The sequence below is a fragment of the Heptranchias perlo genome, chromosome 7, assembly GCF_035084215.1.
Source record: "Heptranchias perlo isolate sHepPer1 chromosome 7, sHepPer1.hap1, whole genome shotgun sequence".
Classification (NCBI taxonomy): Eukaryota; Metazoa; Chordata; class Chondrichthyes; order Hexanchiformes; family Hexanchidae; genus Heptranchias; species Heptranchias perlo.
Window position 1 is genome coordinate 80,750,894 of NC_090331.1, and position 21,290 is coordinate 80,772,183.

Genomic DNA, 21,290 nt, shown 5'->3' on the forward strand with positions numbered 1-21,290 from the left:
ACTCCGAAGCAGAGAGTGACTGTCAATGCTGAAACTTACCTCTTTCAACATCTGACTCATCTGGAAATGGAAAACAGAGTATATTACATTGAGATTCTTGAATCACTGGTTCTATTTTCAATTTCAAACCCAAAACTAGAAGTACTACTGAACCATTCATAATTCATTATCTAAACAATGTAATGAACTTTAAAAGCACACACAAGGACAAGGTCTCAAAATCAAGTAATAATCTGTAGATCTAGTGGAGATCTGAGCACATTTGGTACCTAATTAAGGACATTCCAATTATAATTACTGTGTATACTCGCAAGTAGGGTGACCCACATAAAACACGGCCTCTATTTTCCACTCAAAATACCTGAAAAAAATATATTACCCAGAGGTAAGGTCATCACGTCACTCAGACAGCAGTAAAATAGTGCACACTGCCTGTTCCTAGCACTGCCACCATGCACACAGACAAGCAGCCTGAGAAAGAGAAGGTGCACTAGAGTTTGGAATGAACAGGAAAGCAGCAGCAAGATGTAAAAAATGCAGCATTCTGTTCATAACATTTTTTTTTGTCAGTTCTATCTTTATTTAGGGTATTTTCAGAGTTAAAACCATATCCACTTAAAAAGAGTCTGTTTGATACAATAACTCAGGACAAAATGACTTTTACATGCATCAAGGAGGCATTAATGTGCAAGTGGTTTAAATTGCACCCTTATTCTACCTGTTTGTTTTGTTCACTGATTTCAAAGGAGTCTCAGTTAAGTGTCAAACTAGATTATTCCAGCAGCCATTAGCTGAGCAGCGGTCCATCCTGGCATTTTGATTAAAATGTGACAAACGTCATGCTATTGTCACTGTATATAGGTAGAGGGGGAGAATTTAGATTTGTGTATAAATATACATATTTTAATAAAATGTGCCCTGTATAAGTGTAATGTTGAGACTAGGTAATGCTTATGATGGCAAACCCAGTTCCAGTGTGTCCAGCTTTCAGGAGATGGCCTTAGTCTTCAGCTTCCAAGCAGTATTAATGTATTAAGCCAGAAATTGAGAATATCATAAAATGTACAAAGTCTCCCTTGGGGGCAGAAAACCGCAGGGCTACAGCTTCTGCTTTCTCTGGGACACGAGGCTCATTTACAGGAAATACAGCAAGATCACTGCGGGAGGGAACGGCTCATTGAGGTACCTTCAAATTACATCGCATTGTGGCAGCAAGTTGTGAGAGATACCTGTCCTGTCTTAATACTTTTGCACACATCTTCAGTTATCATATTGGAGACAGTTTACAAGAAGCTCAGTCATAATCTCTGTGACATCCTGATACAATTAGGAGAGAATCATATCTAATTCTTTTGTTCACTAGTTCAACTTTTAAGGAGTTAGAGAGTATACTTGCCCCAAGTCGACTTACCTTTGAAAGGAGAAAGAGAGTTAGAAAGAGGAGCAGAGGGGCAAAGACAGGAGTCTTTGTGGAAGGTTAGCAGTGATTCCCCACATAAAGTTATGGTCAGGCACCTTGTTTCTGTTACCATTTTACTATAAGTTTTAGCATAGGGGGTAGTAGTGTGTGTTATTTTCCCATAAAGGAGGAATAGGTAGATTCTGTATATCACAGTAAATATACTCTTCATGTTTACTACTGCACTCTTGCCAATTTATCAATAAATTCATTCAACAGCCTAAGCTGCAGACTGATAGAAAGTTTATTCTACTGCCTTTTGACATCAAGGAGATCACATCAGGGCACATGTTTTATCGAGCAAGCCGAATACAATGACAAGAATTTTGTTCAACTTCCGGGCTTGCTACAATTAGCTAGATGTTTAGCAAAGGCTTCCTATGAGAATAGTCTTTAAAATTGAGCATCAAGAAACTATCCTAAAAATCCAAAATAACACAGGGCAGCAGCAGGTGACTGTGCTCTCCAGAGTGAGCTACAGTACCATTTATCACAATGATGGTTTGGATACAGTCTAGATACATTCCCACGAGGGGGAAAGGTAGGGCAACTAAAGCCAGAGCTCCCTGGATGTCAAAAAAGATAAAGAGTAAGATGAAGTAGAAAAAGGGGGCGTATGACAGATGTCAGGTTGATAATACAAGTGAGAACAAGGTTGAATATAGAAAGTACAGAGAAGTTAAAAAGGAAATAAGAGGGGCGAAGAGAGAGTATGAAATTAGACTGGCAGCTAACATAAAAGGGAATCCAAAAGTCTTCTATAGGCATATAAATTGTAAATGGGTAGTAAGAGGAGGGATGGGGTCGATGAGGGACCTACCCATGGAGGCAGAGGGCATGGCCGAGGTACTAAATGAGTACTTTGCATCTGTCTTTACCAAGGAAGACGATGCTGCCAAAGTCACAGTAAAAGGGGAGGTAGTTGAGATACCAAAACGGGTGAAAATTGATAGAGGAGGTACTAGAAAGGCTGGCTGTACTTAAAGTAGATAAGGCACCCGGTCTGGATGGGATGCTTCCAAGATTGCTGAGGGAAGCAAGGGTAGAAAATGCCGAGGTGCTGGCCATAATCTTCCAATCCTCCTTAGGTGTGGGGGTGGTGCCAGAGAACAGGAGAATTGCAAATGTTACAGCCTTGTTCAAAAAAGGGTGTACGGATAAACCCATTTTTTTTTATTCGTTCATGGGATGTGGGTGTCGCTGGCGAGGCCGGCATTTATTGCCCATCACTAATTGCCCTTGAGAAGGTGGTGGTGAGCCACCTTCTTGAACCGCTGCAGTCCGTGTGATGACGGTTCTCCCACGGTGCTATTAGGAAGGGAGTTCCAGGATTTTGACCCAGCGACAATGAAGGAACGGCGATATATTTCCAAGTCGGGATGGTGCGTGACTTGGAGGGGAACGTATAGGTGGTGCTGTTCCCGTGTGCCTGCTGCTCTTGTCCTTCTAGGTGGTAGAGCTCGCAGGTTTGGGAGGTGCTGTCGAAGAAGCCATTGTGTAAGGTTAAAGGCAAATCGTGTTTAACCAACTTGATTGAGTTTTTTGATGAGGTAACAGGGAGGGTTGATGAGGGCAATGCGGTTGGTGTGTATATGGACTTTCAAAAAGCGATAAAGTGCCACTTAATAGGCTTGTCAGCAAAATTGAAGCCCATGGGATAAAAGGGACAGTGGCAGCATGGATATGAAATTGGCTAAGTGATAGGAAACAGAGAGTAGTGGTGAACAGTTGTTTTTCAGACTGGAGGAAGGTGTACAGTGGTGTTCCCCAGGGGTCGGTGCTGGGTCCACTGCTTTTTTGATTTATATTAATGACTTAGACTTGAGTTTACAGGGTATAATTTCAAAATTTGCAGATGACACAAAACTTGGAAATGTAGTAAACAGTGAGGAGGATAGTAATAGATTTCAAGAGGACATACAGGCAGGTGGAATGGGCAGATGCATGGCATATGAAATTTAATGCAGAGAAGTGTGAAGTGATACATTTTGGCAGGAAGAATGAGGAGAGGCAATATAAACTAAATGGTGCAATTCTAAAGGGGGTGCAGGAACAGAGAGACCTGGGGGAATATGTGCACAAATCTTTGAAGGTGGCAGGACAGATTGAGAAAGTGGTTAAAAAAGCACACAGGATCCTGGCCTTTATAAATAGAATCGTAAACAATTTTACAACACCAAGTTATAGTCCAACAATTTTATTTGAAATTCACAAGCTTTCGGAGGCTTCCTCCTTCCTCAGGTGAATGTGGAAAATGTGGATTTCCACATTCACCTGAGGAAGGAGGAAGCCTCCGAAAGCTTGTGAATTTCAAATAAAATTGTTGGACTATAACCTGGTGTTGTAAAATCGTTTACAATTGTCAACCCCAGTCCATCACCGGCATCTCCACATCATTTATAAATAGAGGCATAGAGTACAAAAGCAAGGAAGTTATGTTGAACCTTATAAAACACTGATTTGGTCACAGCTGGAGTATTGCGTCCAATTCTGGGCACCATACTTTAGGAAGGATGTCAAGGCCTTAGAGGGGGTGCAAAAAAGATTTACTAGAATGGTTCCAGGGATGAGGGACTTCAGTTACATCGACAAATTGGAGAAGCTGAGGTTGTTCTCCTTAGAGCAGAGAAAGTTAAGAGAAAATTTGAAAGAAGTGTTCAAAATCATGACGGGTTTAGATGAAGTAAATAAAGAGAAACTGTTCCCATTGGCAGAAGGGTCGAGAACCAGAGGTCACAGATTTAAGGTGATTGGCAAAACAACAAAAGGCAACATGAGGAAAAACTCTTTTATGCAGCAAGTAGTTATGTTCTGGAATGCACTGCCTGAAAGGGTGGCGGAAGCAGATTCAATCGTGGCTTTCAAAAAAGAATTGGATAAATACCTGAAGGGAAAAAATTTGCAGGGCTACAGGGAAAGAGCGGGGGGAATGGGACTAACTGGATTACTCTTATAAAAAGCAGGCATGGCCTCAATGGGTCAAATGGCCTCCTTCTGTGCTGAAACCATGCTATGATTCTATGAAGGCCGGGATAAGACAACCACCCCTCTACTTTCAAGCCCCAGTGAACTAAATGTGTAACCTTTTATGGAAGTACATACAGTATGCAAGAAAATATAAATTCAGCAAAATACTTTGTCAGTTTTTTTCACTTTCTTTTGTGCTATATGTTCTAGATTAAGGATGCAGGTAAGTAGCAGACCAATTCGAAGACATGGACAATGCAGCTCCTCAGCTGATTCATGTAGGAAATAGTGCAAGTTGATAGACATTCAACTTTGCCTCCCTCTGGGTGTGCCTCATTGCCACCACTCTATACATCAGCTAAACTGACACCTACAATTCCTTGTGAGGGGAACTGCAGAAGAATACCTGTGTTCTATTACTCTACCTGGTGCATGTTAATATATCAATATGTTGTGCTACCCAGCTGCCAAAAACAAAGCCTTTGTATTTCTGACTTTGTAAGCAACCAGAACATTTCTACTCTAGAAATACAATACCATTAACCCATACCAAAGTTTGGATTTAAATTTATACAGAAAAAAATTAATGTTCTTTTAAAAATGCAGGCTTTGAAATTTGCTGTCCATACCAATGTACAAATGTTTAGTACAAAGGAAGAGGAAGAAATTTCAAGCAATTTAACATAGACGTTAACTGTTTATTTCAATCAGGTTACTACCTCTGCTAAAATATCTGAAGCAACAATTTCATACGAGTGAAAATCAAAACTAAAATATGGATGGAATCTTTTTGCATGAGCGAATTAAACATTCGTACACTGGTAATCCACAGCACGATTTGAAGGCTGTGCTTTAGTTTGGTATTTTCTTTAAAGGGCGTTTAACTCAGTAGCAATATATAAAGTCCAGCACAAACAGGAATTTATCATTTATTTAAAAGAAAAATTGGTTAATTTTAACTTTAAATCAGTATCATTGGAAAGTTACACTAGCAGTTTGCTGCCTCTTGCTACTCACAGTCTATTGAGAGGTCAGTCTGCCCCTTCAATCTTACCTAGCTTGCTTTTAATAGTCTCTTTCTCAGGTTTTTGCTCTAACACCTCTTGCTGACTAACTGATGTTTTAGATTCTTTCTCTTCCTCTGATGTACAGTGGCAGAAAGAATAAATTAGTGTTACAAGTGGCTCTTAAAAAATAATACTTCATTAATGATTTTAACATTAAAAAAAATCCATTGTCTAGCTATCAATATCTTATTCTGTTTTCCTGGTAAGCCTTGGGTAAAAGCAGAAGAACACAGCACTACGCGCCCTAAATAAGTCGCTTAATGTTAGCATGATTTTATGACAATTGTCTGTCTTTATGATGGGCATTTGTAATCATGATGTCTGCAGCTGTGTCAGCCTAATGTGACACAAGCTTTTTACATGGCAAGTTCTCAATTCTAACCAGACTTTCCGGGGAGAGCACTTCATCACTGGCAGGGAAAAATTACAGTCAAACAAGATGAACTTCTAACAACGTATTCAGCACCATTGGCTTAAGCCAGATAGCAAGTAGTTCGCTTGCCCTCTTGATCAGGGAACTGTGTGTGCCATGAGATACGGTAAGGTCAATATATAAATTTTAAAATGCACTAATTAAGCATGGCTACTTATAATGTGCACTGTAGGTTTTGCATAGCAATATGCTCATTTTTCCAAACTGACAGCATAATTCTGGTTATTCTAGAGCATGCCAGACCTGTAAAAGGTGTTGAATTCTCAAGATGCTATGCGCACTTGTCAAAGAGTCACAAAAGGAACCTTCCATTTGTCATACTTGGAGCAACCCAAGTAGTGTCAGCACTGGTAACAGTCTATATCTTGGACCCCAGAACAAAAAAATTACTGCAAAGTAGCACTGTTTTAACTACAATGTAGATCAAAAACTAACATAGGCCAAGTGAGGAACTGAGACATAAGGTTCCACAATCTTAGCTGAGTTAGTGGATGAGGTATGGTTGCAACGATGGTAAAACAATTGGTTTCAGTGCCCTGGGTTGGGGCTTGGGAGAAAATCAGCCAGGAATCCTTGCTACAATTGAGCACCTGTAGACATTGGTTGAGGACAGTATTGGGCTCAACCAAGATGCTCCCCAACAAGCAGCCTGTTTGCACTCACTGTCTAGGCTCACACATGAAGCATGCCAACTTGGGCACAGTGCTGGAGGGCTAGAACACCACTGAATCATACCCTGGAACTCTAAACAGGCAAGTGAAATATAATCTATCCACTCCTAATTGCAAAAATGCTAATTATGTCAGCAATATACTTGGAAATACACAAGTAAGCATTTTTCATGGTGTTAGGTCACCAGAATTGGACGAAATAGACCAGCTGAGGCCAAATCAGTGCTTTATAAAGGATCAACATAGCTTCCTTGCTTTTGTACTCTATGCTTCTATTTATAAAGGCCTGGATCCTGTATGCTTTTTTAAACCGCTTGCTTAACCTGCCCTGCCACCTACAAAGATTTGTGCATATACCCCAGTTCCTGCATCCCCTTTAGAATTGCGCCCTTTAGTTTATATTGGCTCTCTTCGTTCTTCCAGACAAAATGCATCACTTCGCACTTCTCTGCGTTAAATTTCATCTGCCATGTGTCCACCCATTCCACCTGCCTGTCTACGTCCTCTTGAAGTCTATTACTGTCCTCCTCACTGTTTGCTACACTTCCAAGTTTTGTGTCATCTGCAAATTTTGAAATTGTGCCCTGTACACCGAAGTCCCCAAGTCATTAATATATATCAAAAAAAGCAGTGGTCCTAGAGTACCGACCCTGGAGAACACCGCTGAATACCTTCCTCCAGTCCGAAAAACAACGATTCACCACTACTCTGTTTCCTGTCATTTAGCCAATTTCGTCTCCATGCTGCCACTGCCCCTTTTATTCCATGGGCTTCAATTTTGCTGACAAGCCTATTATGTGGTACTTTCCCAAGGCCTTTTATAAGTCCATATAAACAACATCAACCGCATTGCCCTCGTCAACCCTCTCTGTTACCTCATCAAAAAACTCAATCAAGTTAGTTAAACGTGATTTGATTTTAACAAATCTGTGCTGGCTTTCCTTTATTAATCCATACTTGTCCAAGTGACTATTAAATTTGTCCTGGATTATCGTTTCTAAAGGCTTCCCCACTGCCGAGGTTAAACTGACTGGCCTGTAGTTGCTGGGTTTATCCTTACACCATTTTTTGAACAAGGGTGTGACATTTGCAATTCTCCAATCCTCTGGCACCACCCCCGTATCTAAGGAGGATTGGAAGATTATGGCCAGCACCTCTGCAATTTCCACCCTTACTTCCCTCAGCAATCTACAATACATCCCTTCCGGACGGGGTGACTTACTTTAAGTACAGCCAGCCTTTCTAGTACCTCCTCTATCAATTTTCACCCCTTTTGGTATCTCAACTACCTCCCCTTTTACTGTGACTTTGGCAGCATCTTCTTCCTTGGTAAAGACAGAGGCAAAGTACTCATTTAGTACCTCAGCCATGCCCTCTGCCTCCATGTGTAGATCTCCTTGTTGGTCCCTAATCGACCCCACCCCTCCTCTTACTACCCATTTACTATTTAAACGCCTAAAGACGACTTTTGGAGCCCCTTTTATGTTAGCCGCAGAGAATGATCGCAGAGATTTTGCTTCCCCTACCCTATTCAGAAGGCAAGTAGATTATCGATTACTCTTTGCAGAAAAACACATATTATGAAATCAAGCTTGAAACATCTGTACTCTTCTTGCATGAAATATACATATTAGAATGCATTAAAGGATTTTTGCCACAGTCAAAGTGGTTTACGATCCCACTTAATACCTTCAACTCCTGATTTTGGTTTTCTTCTTTGGCCTTTTGCTGATGAAGGTCTGGGTATCCTGACGGGGCTCTCAACCTTCAAAATAAAAAACATCCAGAAATTCACAAACATTGCAGAAATTCCACATCATAATTACATGTAGGTCAACAATTATTTAAAGCAAGCCTAATTCTAAACATTTATGACACGTCATAGCCAGTGAAATTTGATAACTATTTTTGCATTTGAGCCTGACAGCATAACTATTAAGAAGATTACAGTCAGCCTCGTGAGTGGAGATATTAATCATTCCACAATGATTAAGACATATTCTATTCATAATATGGGGGCATTTTTTTCAGTAATTATTGGGAAATAAATTACATGTCAAATCTGTGCTGGAATTTATTTAACTAATTAGTTGATGAATAGCAACTTAGTAATTCAGATCGGGGTTTAGCGTTTTTGTCTCAAACAGAAGTCAGTATTCAAATTATGGAGTTGCCTGTTATTCAAGCTTCTTGTCTCAATCTGGGAATTTTTTTTTCCGGTACTTTTCACTATGTACTTCCCCCTCACATTCCCCGCCTCTGTTCAGTGTGAATTCAGAGAAAAAACTAAGAGTCAAACTCCTCTATCTACTTAAGTCGCACCTATCGTTGACTGGTCATGCACTGGCATAGGATGTGGGCCATCAGTATAGTATAACCATGGGTATGGGATAATCGAAATTACGCTTTCTGGAACTAGTTGAAATTTTATTTAACAGTAAGGTTGTCTGTCTTATAAAATTAAGTCACAAAAACATCGTGTAAACAGTGCAATACCTTTGCTCCAGGAACCTCAACCACTTTATCCTGTTTGCAGTAATTAAAATAAAAATTATAATTACAGTGATTGACTAGAAAAACTACAAAATGATTCATTTTACAAACTGAAATAGCACAAATATCAATATTACATCTTTATATGATTCACAAGGATATTATTTTTTTTTTAAAATACACCACCATACTACCGCTAAGAGCCAGGAGATAATTGAAACCCTAAAATCAAATTCACATTAGTTTGATTTTAGAAATAATGACTCAATACATTCTTTATTGCAGAGCATTCCATCAGAATAACTCTTCAAGTTAAAAAATCCCTAAAAGCAACAACCTCCAGAAGCTGATTTTAAAAAGAAACAAAAATTTGTTTAATTGCATATTGTGCATGTGAACACTCCATTGCTATATTCTCTTAGTGACTAACATATGTAAAAGAACAAGGAAAGACCAGCTGATACATCAACCCTGTCCCATCCCATATGGTGCAACCTGCATGCACCATTAAGCTCTTCCCATCTGCATCCCCCTCCGCAGCCACACAATCGCCTAGGACAGGCAGCAAAAAAGAAAAAAAACTTCAGCCAATATCGGAAAAAGTAACTCTGAAAAATTTCTCTGTGACCCTCGCAGGCAGTCAAGCAAGCTGCAGGAGATCACAGTGGTTAGTAGTACTATCGCTGTCAACATTGTCATCTTCTCGAGATGCTTTCTGCTTGCAGGAACTTGTCCAGCTCCATTTTGAACACTGTATTTACACCCTCTGTTATGCTACGGAGCCAATGCTGCCAGTTTCCTCAGGCGGGCACTAAAAGTACATTATAGCACTGTTCATGCTGACCCAACTTCCAATTCACAGTTCAAGTGTTTTTTCTGCATGTTGGCAGATAGCACCAGTACAGGTGTGATGGGCCAAATAACCTCTTTCTATATGGCCATTTCTATGATTCTATAGCTGTGCCCAACAACAACCATGGCATTTTCAAAAAGTTACCTTGCTTCCTTTTAGGCGTCAGCCACGGCTCAGTGGTAGCACTCTCACCTCTGATTCAGAAGGTTGTGGGTTCAAGTCCCACTCCAGAGACTTGTGCACATAATCTCAGCTAACACTCCAGTGAGGGAGTGCTGCACTGTTGGAGGTGCTGTCTTTCGAATGAGATGTTAAATCGAGGCCCCGCTGCCCTCTCAGGTGGGCATAAAACATTTACCAAGCATAGCCTGTACTATAACAGAATAGATAATTATATCAAGGGTGTCAAGTTTCTTCGGCAAAGATTGAGCCATTCTGCTCAGATTTTCAAACTAAACTGAAAACAGTCCTGATGGCCAAGTTCACAAATGTAGTCCTGGTAACATAATTCACGACCTGTAAACTGTCTTCAATCTTTCTTCTTTTTTTCTTCCACTTACAAAAACCCTCCCTTTTTTGACCCTTGACAATTTGTGACCCTTGGCAACGAGATTCCACAAGCTGAGCCTAATCCTGTATTCATCCAATGCCCAAAAAAGCACATTTCCAAAAAGGATCTCTGGATATCCCTTGCCTAATCCTGATTAAAGTCTTTTGTAGTGCCTCTACCACCATATGGGTGGGATCAACTAATTCAGCACAGTTCAGGGACCTTCCTGTTCAGCTAAATCATGAGTCATTGGGGCAACCAATCTGACCATTGTAACAAATGTTGTTAGTACCGTTGTTGGGCTACCTTTCCAATGGTGGCTTTTCTCTCTTCATGGCTTTCTACTTCAATCCTCTTCTTGAGATGCTACTCCTTTTCCTGAGTATTTGCAAAGGTCTTATACACCTTGGTGGCCAGAAGCTAGAAACTTTACACTGTTCAATTGGAATTTGTATTTTAAGACCAGTTATAATGTAACTTCTAAGGTTTTCAATAATGTTCTGAAGCATACAAATGATTTCCCAAGAATACATCACATATGATACATGTATGATGGTGCAACTTCACACACCATTCACCCACTCCTTACTGAGAGATGCAGAAACTTGAGGGATAAAAAACCTTCAGTCAATTCAGGAGAAACTCAGGGAAATTCATCGAACTCCCTATGGGCAATATAGCAAGCTCCCGGAGATCACAGTTGCCCACGACACATCATAATCATAGCTAACTAGCAGCTTACCTCCTTTAACTGAAAATATCCTCAAGAAATGCATTCTGGAGCCTGGAATTCTGAACTGAGATTTGCTTGCAGATATAGTGCAAGCAGATGCTGAATAAATTGGATACAAATCAGCAATGCCAGTTATATTTGCTCTGGTGTTGCAGCAAACCTAGGTGGCTTTGCTGCACTTTTGCAAATGGATTTTGGAATATTTTAGAGCCATTCTGTTCCACAACAGCCAGCTAAACAGAGCATTTGAAGAACAAGCTTTCATAATAATAACAAAAATCTACCTGCAGGTATATGGACGCTTTTTCTTTTTATGAACATTGGTTAATCAATCAGAATACTTTGAGACTGGCTTAACTTCCTAACAGTGAAGGATTTTTTCTTTGGAAACACCATAGGATTTGCTGTCGGGTAGAGTTCAGTCTGAGTGTTGCACTGAGCTTATAAAATTAATATTTCTTTACAGCAAATAGTCTGCAGGCACACAATGCATCAGCACCCAGGCTAATTGCACATTGCTCACCTCCTGGTCTGCATCAATTTTGCTGTCTTTCCTCATCACCTCTAGAGGCTGTTTGGGTGGTTTTTCCTCTGCTGCAACTTTAGGCTCCAGAGGAAGAAAAAAAAGCAGCATTAAAACACAGAAAGCAAACCAGAATAAAAAGATATTTGAAACATTTCTAAATAAAAACAATCAATTGTATTACACAAATGATTAAATTTCAAATTGTGCAGTGTATTTTACAGGATCACAATCTAGCTTCTGATGAATAAAGCCCTTCAGTCCATTTGACTTTATACTTCCAGGATACATTTATCCTAATGTTTCTTAAATTAATCCAGTGTCCTGGCCTCAACCATCTTTCTTGACAACATGTTCCAGCTACTGTTCAACTTGAGTATGAAGAAATACTTCCTGACCTCTTCCCTAAATTTGCCCTCAACAACCCTAAACTTGTGCCCTACTGTCTTCCTGCTCTGGCGTATCTGAAAGTATTGATTCAGGTACTTTATCCCATTATATACCTTAATAAGGTCTCTGGTGAGACACTGCTTTGAGACCGAGTAATGCCAGCTTATCAAGTTATTTTACATAGCTTTTCTCTGACATTATGGATCAGCCTTGCTGCTGTCCTTTGTGACAACTCCAAGGCCAGGATGGTCACTTGTGTTCTGGCAACCAGATTTGTACACAGTACTCCAGGTGTGGTCTGTATACTTTTAGGATGAACTTCAATTTGAACTGAATTTATTTAGCAAAATAACCAGATATCCTTTCTGCTTTGTTTATTTATTTATTTTTTTTATTCGTTCACGGGATGTGGGCGTCGCTGGCAAGGCCGGCATTTATTGCCCATCCCTAATTGCCCTCGAGAAGGTGGTGGTGAGCCGCCTTCTTGAACCGCTGCAGTCCGTGTGGTGACGGTTCTCCCACAGTGCTGTTAGGAAGGGAGTTCCAGGATTTTGACCCAGCGACAATGAAGGAACGGCGATATATTTCCAAGTCGGGATGGTGTGTGACTTGGAGGGGAACGTGCAGGTGGTGTTGTTCCCATGCGCCTGCTGCCCTTGTCCTTCTAGGTGGTAGAGGTCGCGGGTTTGGGAGGTGCTGTCGAAGAAGCCTAGGCGAGTTGCTGCAGTGCATCCTGTGGATGGTGCACACTGCAGCCACAGTGCGCCGGTGGTGAAGGGAGTGAATGTTTAGGGTGGTGGATGGGGTGCCAATCAAGCGGGCTGCTTTATCTTTGATGGTGTCGAGCTTCTTGAGTGTTGTTGGAGCTGCACTCATCCAGGCAAGTGGAGAGTATTCCATCACACTCCTGACTTGTGCCTTGTAGATGGTGGAAAGGCTTTGGGGAGTCAGGAGGTGAGTCACTCGCCGCAGAATACCCAGCCTCTGACCTGCTCTCGTAGCCACAGTATTTATATGGCTGGTCCAGTTAAGTTTCTGGTCAATGGTGACCCCCAGGATGTTGATGGTGGGGGATTCGGCGATGGTAATGCCGTTGAATGTCAAGGGGAGGTGGTTAGACTCTCTCTTGTTGGAGATGGTCATTGCCTGGCACATGTTACTTGCCACTTATTAGCCCAAGCCTGGATGTTGTCCAGGTCTTGCTGTATGCAGGCTCGGACTGCTTCATTATCTGAGGGGTTGCGAATGGAACTGAACACTGTGCAGTCATCAGCGAACATCCCCATTTCTGACCTTATGATGGAGGGAAGGTCATTGATGAAGCAGCTGAAGATGGTTGTGCCTAGGACACTGCCCTGAGGAACTCCTGCAGCAATGCCCTGGGGCTGAGATGATTGGCCTCCAACAACCACTACCATCTTCCTTTGTGCTAGGTATGACTCCAGCCACTGGAGAGTTTTCCCCCTGATTCCCATTGACTTCAATTTTACTCGGGCTCCTTGGTGCCACACTCTGTCAAATGCTGCCTTGATGTCAAGGGCAGTCACTCTCACCTCACCTCTGGAATTCAGCTCTTTTGTCCATGTTTGGACCAAGGCTGTAATGAGGTCTGGAGCCGAGTGGTCCTGGCGGAACCCAAACTGAGCATCGGTGAGCAGGTTATTGGTGAGTAAGTGCCGCTTGATAGCACTGTCGACGACACCTTCCATTACTTTGCTGATGATTGAGAGTAGACTGATGGGGCGGTAATTGGCCAGATTGGATTTGTCCTGCTTTTTGTGGACAGGACATACCCGGGCAATTTTCCACATTGTCGGGTGGGTGCCAGTGTTGTAGCTGTACTGGAACAGCTTGGCTAGAGGCGCAGCTAGTTCTGGAGCACAAGTCTTCAGCACTACAGCTGGGATGTTGTCAGGGCCCATAGCCTTTGCTGTATTGATCATGGTGAGCAATGAATCAGCTAAATATTCTAAGTTTCTTTAAACTTCCTCCTTGGTTAAGTTTTATCCCACTCATGGGGCCCGATTTTACCAGGGGTGTGGGTTCCCGGCGGATGGGCAAGTGGGCACGTTGGTAACGCGCCCGGTGAAATTAGTGGGTTTCCCGCGCGATCGTAGCAGGCAAACCACTAATTGGATTCACTTACCTGCTCCTCCGGGTTCCCCGCTGCTGATCTGCGCGTCAGGCGGGCTGCACATGCGCAGTAAGATCTGTCAGCTGGAGGCGCTCTATTTAAAGGGGCAGTCCTCCACTGACAGATGCTGCAACCAACAGCAAAGATGACTGCATGGAGCAGCCCAAGGGGAAGGCTGCTCCCAGCTTAATGATGCCTCACCCCAGGTATCATTAGATGGGGTGAGGAGGAGGGGGAGTACAAAGATCTTCCACCCGGCGGGCGGGAGGAAGCGGCCCGCCTCCGCCACCAGGAAGGGCTGGCTCGAGGGTCACCTGCGCCACCAACATATCGCCCACCTGCACACAGTGCAGGAGGCGGTCCAATGACCTCAGTAGGTCAGCCAAAGTGAGTATACGTAGTCTTTCCCCTACACTCAGTCTGTCACATCACTGGCCCCACCCCACATCTCCTTCGGCACTGCCAACACTACTCTGTCACATCACCCCTCATACTCACTCAAACCCCATCCTCATCTTACCTGCACCTACTCACCTCGCCAGTACTCACCCCGCCACTACCACGCAACCCAATCCTCATACAATCTCATGGCTCTATCCCATACTCACCCTCTCGTGCATCGCTCTCACGGCCAGCCTCACTCAACCTGCCACCACCTGTGCTGCAGCCACAGGGCATGCATCACATATGTGCAGTAGGCAGCGTAAGGCAAACGTGTCGTGAGCATGAAGGGGATGCACAAGGGTGTTTGAGGGTTTGTCATGGTTGTTACTTCTATTGAATTGCAGAACAACTCACATCACACATTATATTGACACCACTACTGCCATGTCTTCGCGAATCCTGTCCGGTTCGTGCAATAATGCCCGCTCCTGGGTATCACTATGAGGACCCACCACTGATGCCACCCATTGTGTCACTGCAGAGTGGGTGTAGGTGTATTTGCAGGGCTCTTCTGCGCAGACGACTGAGAGACATCGGCGATGTCCCCGGTTGCACCCTGGAAGGCTGTGGAGGAGAAGTTCGGGAGGGCAGTGGTGACTTTGACAGCGACAGGTAGGAAGATGGTGCACGGGCCAGCCAGGAGCAGCTCGGCATGAAAGAGGCTGCAGATGTCCACGGCTACATGTCGAGTGACTCTGAGCCTCCGTGTGCACTGCTGCTCAGAGAGGTCCAGGAGGCTGAGCCTCGGTCTGTGGAACCTGTGGCGAGGGTAGTGCCCTCTGCGATGCATCTCTCTCTGCGGTAGCCCTCCCTCCTGCTGTACGGGTGGATGTGTCACAGCACTCTGTTGTGGAGCTCCACGTGTCAGAGGTGGACGGCGTGTATGGGGAGGCTGGTGAGGCTGGTGATGCTGTTTGCCCTCCGAGGAGGTCATGACTGCAGCTACGGCGGCCCCCATCCGCAAGATGTACATCTGAGGGGGTCCGCAAGGTAGGTACATGTCTCCGGACCCCGGGGTAAGTGTGCAGGTTGGTGATTTTGACCGTCAGGAGGAGGGTGGTGGAGGCCAAACTTTGTCCCAAGTGACAGAGTGGCCTCCTGCAATGGGTGAGGGTCCACCCCCCACCTGTCAAATGGACCTTTGCAGCTGCCACAGGCTGACAGCTGCAACACGTCCATTCGATCTGGGAGTGTTTCCCCCAGTGTGGGAAACAGTCCCATGTTGATCCAAAATCACACACAGTCCCTTAATCAGGTCAGTTAATGACCTGAAATAGCTAAATAAATACTCTCAAGTGGCATCCCGCTGGCTTTAATTGCCTGCGGGATTCCCACCAGCGGGGGCTGCGCGCGCACACCAGCGCGTCAGCGGGGAACCCGGAAGTGGGCGGGATCGAGGCGGGATCCGTTCGGGATCCTGGATTTTCCGATTTTCGAGGCCCCCCCGCCGAGAACGCACCCGATAGCGAGTGCTAAAATCGGGCCCATGGAGTACATATACCTCTTATTTTTATTTCCAATATGCAGTACCTCACATTTATCCATTAAGAAATTAATTTGCTCATATTTAACTTCAATTGCCACTGATCAGTCCAGCAAATGCTCTCTAACTCTCTTTGTAAAATCTCGGCAACCTCCTCTGACTGCACAGTCCGCTCTCGCTTGGTGTTACCTGTGAAATGAACTACCTTTCATTGAGACTGCAATTCCAAAAGCGGAAGAGAATCTAGGATATCCCACATAATCTTTCCCCCCACTGTAATCTTTCTTACCTTACACCAACATTTGCTTCCTTCCTTTTACCTAGCTACTAATCCATAATTCATGCCTTTCCCTTGATACTCACTGACCTTAGTTTCTAAAGGAGTATCTTGAGCAGTTTATCAAAGGCCTTTTGGAAGTCTAGGTGCACTACATCATATGACTTCCCCATTTATTTAGTATATCAGCTCCACAAAAACGATTGGTCAGGCAAGATCTACCCCTTATAAAGACATGCTGGCAGTCACTTAATAGCTGACTTTGCAAATGAATTTGACATTCAACTGTACTGTAATATAGAGTAGTCATTTATGGAAAAATGTAGTTATATTTACAATAATAGAATGGTTAAGATAGTTTAAGAACTTTACAGTATACAGTTTCTAGGTTTAACAGAGTAATTAAATGTGGCATTTAATTCTGGGAATAAGAGTATGAATTGCTAGATTATACACAAAACCCACACACTTATCAGCAGTAAGCTTCAAAAGAAATGAATGGGCATAATTGGAACTTAATTGATTTGCACTGTGGCAAAGACTACATGGATTTGTTTTGTACTTTGCTGCATACATGCTTTTAACATCTGCGAAACCTCTGCTAAATTTAATGGCCGTATTTTGTACTGTACAGATGCTACCATCTTCCACTAACTAAAATATTAGTGCAATTTATAATTACCCTTCTCTCTGTTTTGTCCTGTTCTTTGGCTTTTTCCCTTTCCACTTCTTGATCTCTGTCTTGGTCTTTTGAATGCTCACGCTCCTTATCTTTCTGTCTTTTTTCTCTCACTTTGTCTTTGTCTCTGTTTCTTTCCCTTTCTTTGCTTCGCTCTTTATCCTTTTCGCCATCTCCTCTAATCTTGTCCTTTTCCACTTTTTCTCCTTCTCGATTCTTATACTTTTCCACTTTTTCTCCATCCCCTCGATTCTTGTTGTTTTCCTGATCTTTTTCTTTTGTTCTTGCTCGGTCCCTCTCCTGTTCTTTTCCCTTTTCTCGTCTTTCACCATCTTTATGTCGGTCCCTTTCTTTGTCCATGGGTTTCCCTTGTTCCTTTGAGTGTTCCTTTTCTTTTCGGTCTCTGCTGGTGTCCTTAATTCCATTCTCATTCTTCTCCTTAAAAGAAAAATTGGAAATGTATAGTACAAATCTAAATATAAAATCTCTGCAGTCATTGAAACATAGAAACTCAAGAAGGTTAAAAGATGGAGGTTATTTGGCAACTGTATCAGTAAAACAGACTATTTGCTACTTAATTTGCAAATATCTGATTCAACGCGCAAATTTGCTTCTATGAAATGTTCTAATTTTCAACCAGAGTACAGCACTCTACTTCAGGAGAGGAAAAGTTCCAGAACAAATCCCATACAGCAGGACACCTTATGTAAGTTGGTTGAACAACACCAAATGTCATGGGTATGGACAGTCACCCTCAAAGTTAGAAGAAATGCAGCAGTGCTGAAGAAAAATGAAAGCTAAGCCAGATGATACAGTAGGATAAATTTATCAACCATGTAGAACTGTGACTCTGTCTACAGGCCTTTCTTCCCTTCAAGCGCTGATCCCTACTGGGACGGTGAGATCAATCAAATTACCCTTCTATTTCCTCTCTAGAACCAAGGCTGCAATAACGTAGCATTGTATGAGACTTTCATAAATCTATACTGAAAGGCCCAATTAGTCTGCCTTCTTACAAGTGAACAACTCCCAAATTATTTATTCATGTTTGCAAGGCACCATTATAATGCCAATTCAATAAGATGCAAACAAAGCACTGGGGTTCATTTCTAGAGGAATAGAATTCAAAATCAGAGAAGGTATGTTAAACTTATACAGAACCTTAGACCACACTTAGAATACACAGTTCTGGTCTCCATATTACAAAAAGGATATAGGAGCACTGGAGAAAGTGCAAAAAAGATTTACATGGATGACACCAGAACTGAGAGGATACAACTATCAGGAAAGAATGAACAGACTGAGACCTGATAGAGGTCTATAAAATTATGAAAGGGTTCAATAGGGTAGACATAGAGAAGATATTTCCACCTGTGGGGGAGTCTAAAACTAGGGGCCATAAATATAAGATAGTCACTAATAAATCCAATAAGGAATTCAGGAAAAACTTCTTTATTCAGAGAGTAGTGAGAATGTGGAACTCGCTACCACATGGAGTGGTTGAGCATAGGTGCATTTAAGGGGAAGCTAGATAAGTACATGAGGGAGAAAGGAATAGAAGGATAAGGTGATAGGGTGGGATGAAGTAAGGTGAGAGGAGCCTCATGTGGAGCATAAACACTGGCATAGACCAGTTGGGCTGAATGGCCTGTTTGTGTGCTGCAAATTCCATGTAATTCTATCTAAGGTAAACTGCATATTTTAAAGGCAGACAAGTAAATATCTGGATAATGCCATATCAAGAAGCGGGAAGAAAAAGAAAAAAAACAGGAAAAAGATAGAAAGCACACTGGTTTCAGGAACACCCCTGGGATCACTGCCCTACACTGGCACTTGGCCCATCAATGCCTTGAATTTAAAATTCTCATCCTTCTGTTCAAATCCCTCCATGGCCTCGCCCCTCCCAATCTCTGTAACCACCTCCAGCCCTACAACCTTACAAGAACTCTGCGTTCCTCCAATTCTGACCTCTTGTGCATCCCCAATTTCCTTCACTCCTCAACTGGTGGCCGTGCCTTCAGCAGTCTGGGCCCTAAGCTCTGGAATTTCTTCCCCAAACGTCTCCTTGTTCTCTACTTGTTCTCCTCCTTTAAGACGCTCCTTAAAATCTACCTCTTTGACCAAGCTTTTGTTCACTTGTCCTAATATCTCCTTACGTGGCTGGGTGTCAAATTTTGTCCGATAATGGGCCTTGGGATGTTTTACTACGTTAAAGGCACTATGTAAATGAAGATATGTAAAATGAAAATTGTATTTAAATCTTCCTTCATTACACTGACCTCATGTGGTGCTCCACATTTAAACTACCTCGATTACATAAATATATAGTCATTGGCTGACAACTAGGCCCAGAATTTCCTGAAAATTTGAGCTGAAATAACAGCGCAACTACAGTGTAATGCAGATTTTCAGCATAAAAGACTGAGGAAATGTGGGCATGACTTGCACCCGTATTTACACTAAACCTAAATTTCCTTGACTTTTAACCCCAATTCTGCAAAACCTCTGCCAAAATTATCTGCCGTTCATTAATATAGTGTCCTTGGCCCAACCATCTTCAGCTGCTTCATCAATGACCTTCCCTCAATCATAAGGTCAGAAATGGGGATGTTCGCTGATGACTGCACAGTGTTCAGTTCCATTCGCAACCCCTCAGATAATGAAGCAGTCCGTGCCTGCGTGCAGCAACACCTGGACAACATTCAGGTTTGGGCTGATAAGTGGCAAGTAACATTTGCACCACACAAGTGCCAGGCAATGACCATCTCCGACAAGAGTCCAACCACCTCCCCCTGGCATTACAATCGTCGAATCCCCCACTATCAACATCCTGGGGGGTCACCATTGACCAGAAACTTAACTGGACCAGCCATATAAATATTGTGGCTACAAGAGCAGGTCAGAGGCTGGGTGTTCTGCAGCAAGTGGCTCACCTCCTGACTCCCCAAAGCCTTTCCACCCATCTACAAGGCACAAGTCAGGAGTGTCATGGAATACTATCCACTTGATTGGATGAGTGCAGCTTCAACAACACTCAAGAAGCTCGACACCATCCAGGACAAAGCAACCGCTTGACTGGTATCCCACCCAGCACCCTAAACATTCACTCCCTTCACCACCGGCGCACTGTGTCTGCAGTGTGTACCATCCACAGGATGCATTGCAGCAACTCACCAAGGCTTCTTCAACAGCACCTCACAAACCCGCGACCTCTACCACCTAGAAGGACAAGGGCAGCAGGCACATGGTAACAACACCACCTGCACGTTCCCCTCCAAGTCACACACCATCCTGACTTGGAAATATATCGCTGTTCCTTCATCGTCGCTGGGTCAAAATCCTGGAACTCCCTACCTAACAGCACTGTGGGAGAACCGTCACCACACGGACTGCAGCAGTTCAAGAAGGCGGCTCACCACCACCTTCTCAAGGGCAATTAGGGATGGGCAATAAATGCTGACCTTGCCAGCGACACCCACATCCCATGAACGAATAAAAAAAACCCAGCTCTAATCCCCATGCAAATTTCCTGAATTTCTGCCAGTTCTGAACAGGCTGTAAATTCACACCTAAAACTTTAGATGCAACAGAACCCAATGGCATATTTTCTTCTGTTTTATGGTGATCTCTAAATGATTTTTAAAATTTCTCCTCACTGAAACCTATAATGTATATTCTGCATCTTTGAATGCATCTTTATGTCATGGTTTGGATTAAAATAGAAAAACTTTCACCACTGCAATCTTTGCGGCTAATGTGCATATATTGGCACCAGTGATGGGACAGGAAGGAGCTGTACTGCTGGGATGGGCTCCACCTGAACCGGAATGGGGCCAGAGTCCTGGCGGAAAGAATAAATGGGGTGGTGCATAAGGCTTTAAACTAGAAAGATTGTTTATTTTGGGAGGGGGGAGGGTGGGGGGGTGCGATCTGGTAGCAATAGCAAAAGCTTAAAGGTAAAAGAAACAGGAGATGAGTGTAAAGGTCAGACCAGGGTAAGGAATAAAGATAAAAAATGATCAAGGAACAAATACAGTTATCAAACAGAAGTGTAAAAGGACTGTTAAAAATAAAGTAAAATGAACAGATATTAAAGATGAATTAAACTGCTTGTACAGCAATGTGCACAGCGTT

The 21,290-nt window shown here is 42.9% G+C and overlaps 1 protein-coding gene across 2 annotated transcripts in view; it reads right to left on the reverse strand.

The window, feature by feature from the left end:
* Positions 1–21,290, reverse strand: part of traf3ip1 (TNF receptor-associated factor 3 interacting protein 1) — a 134,985-nt gene that overhangs the window by 75,849 nt on the left and 37,846 nt on the right. The window contains exons 5-8 of one of the 2 annotated variants that reach the window (XM_067987953.1): positions 17,160–17,594; positions 11,750–11,833; positions 8,287–8,362; positions 40–60 (exon numbers count right to left, since the gene is read on the reverse strand). In XM_067987953.1, the coding sequence (XP_067844054.1) occupies positions 40–60; positions 8,287–8,362; positions 11,750–11,833; positions 17,160–17,594 (616 nt within the window). The remainder of the gene's footprint in view (positions 1–39; positions 61–8,286; positions 8,363–11,749; positions 11,834–17,159; positions 17,595–21,290) is intronic. The other variant, XM_067987954.1, reaches the window with a different exon arrangement.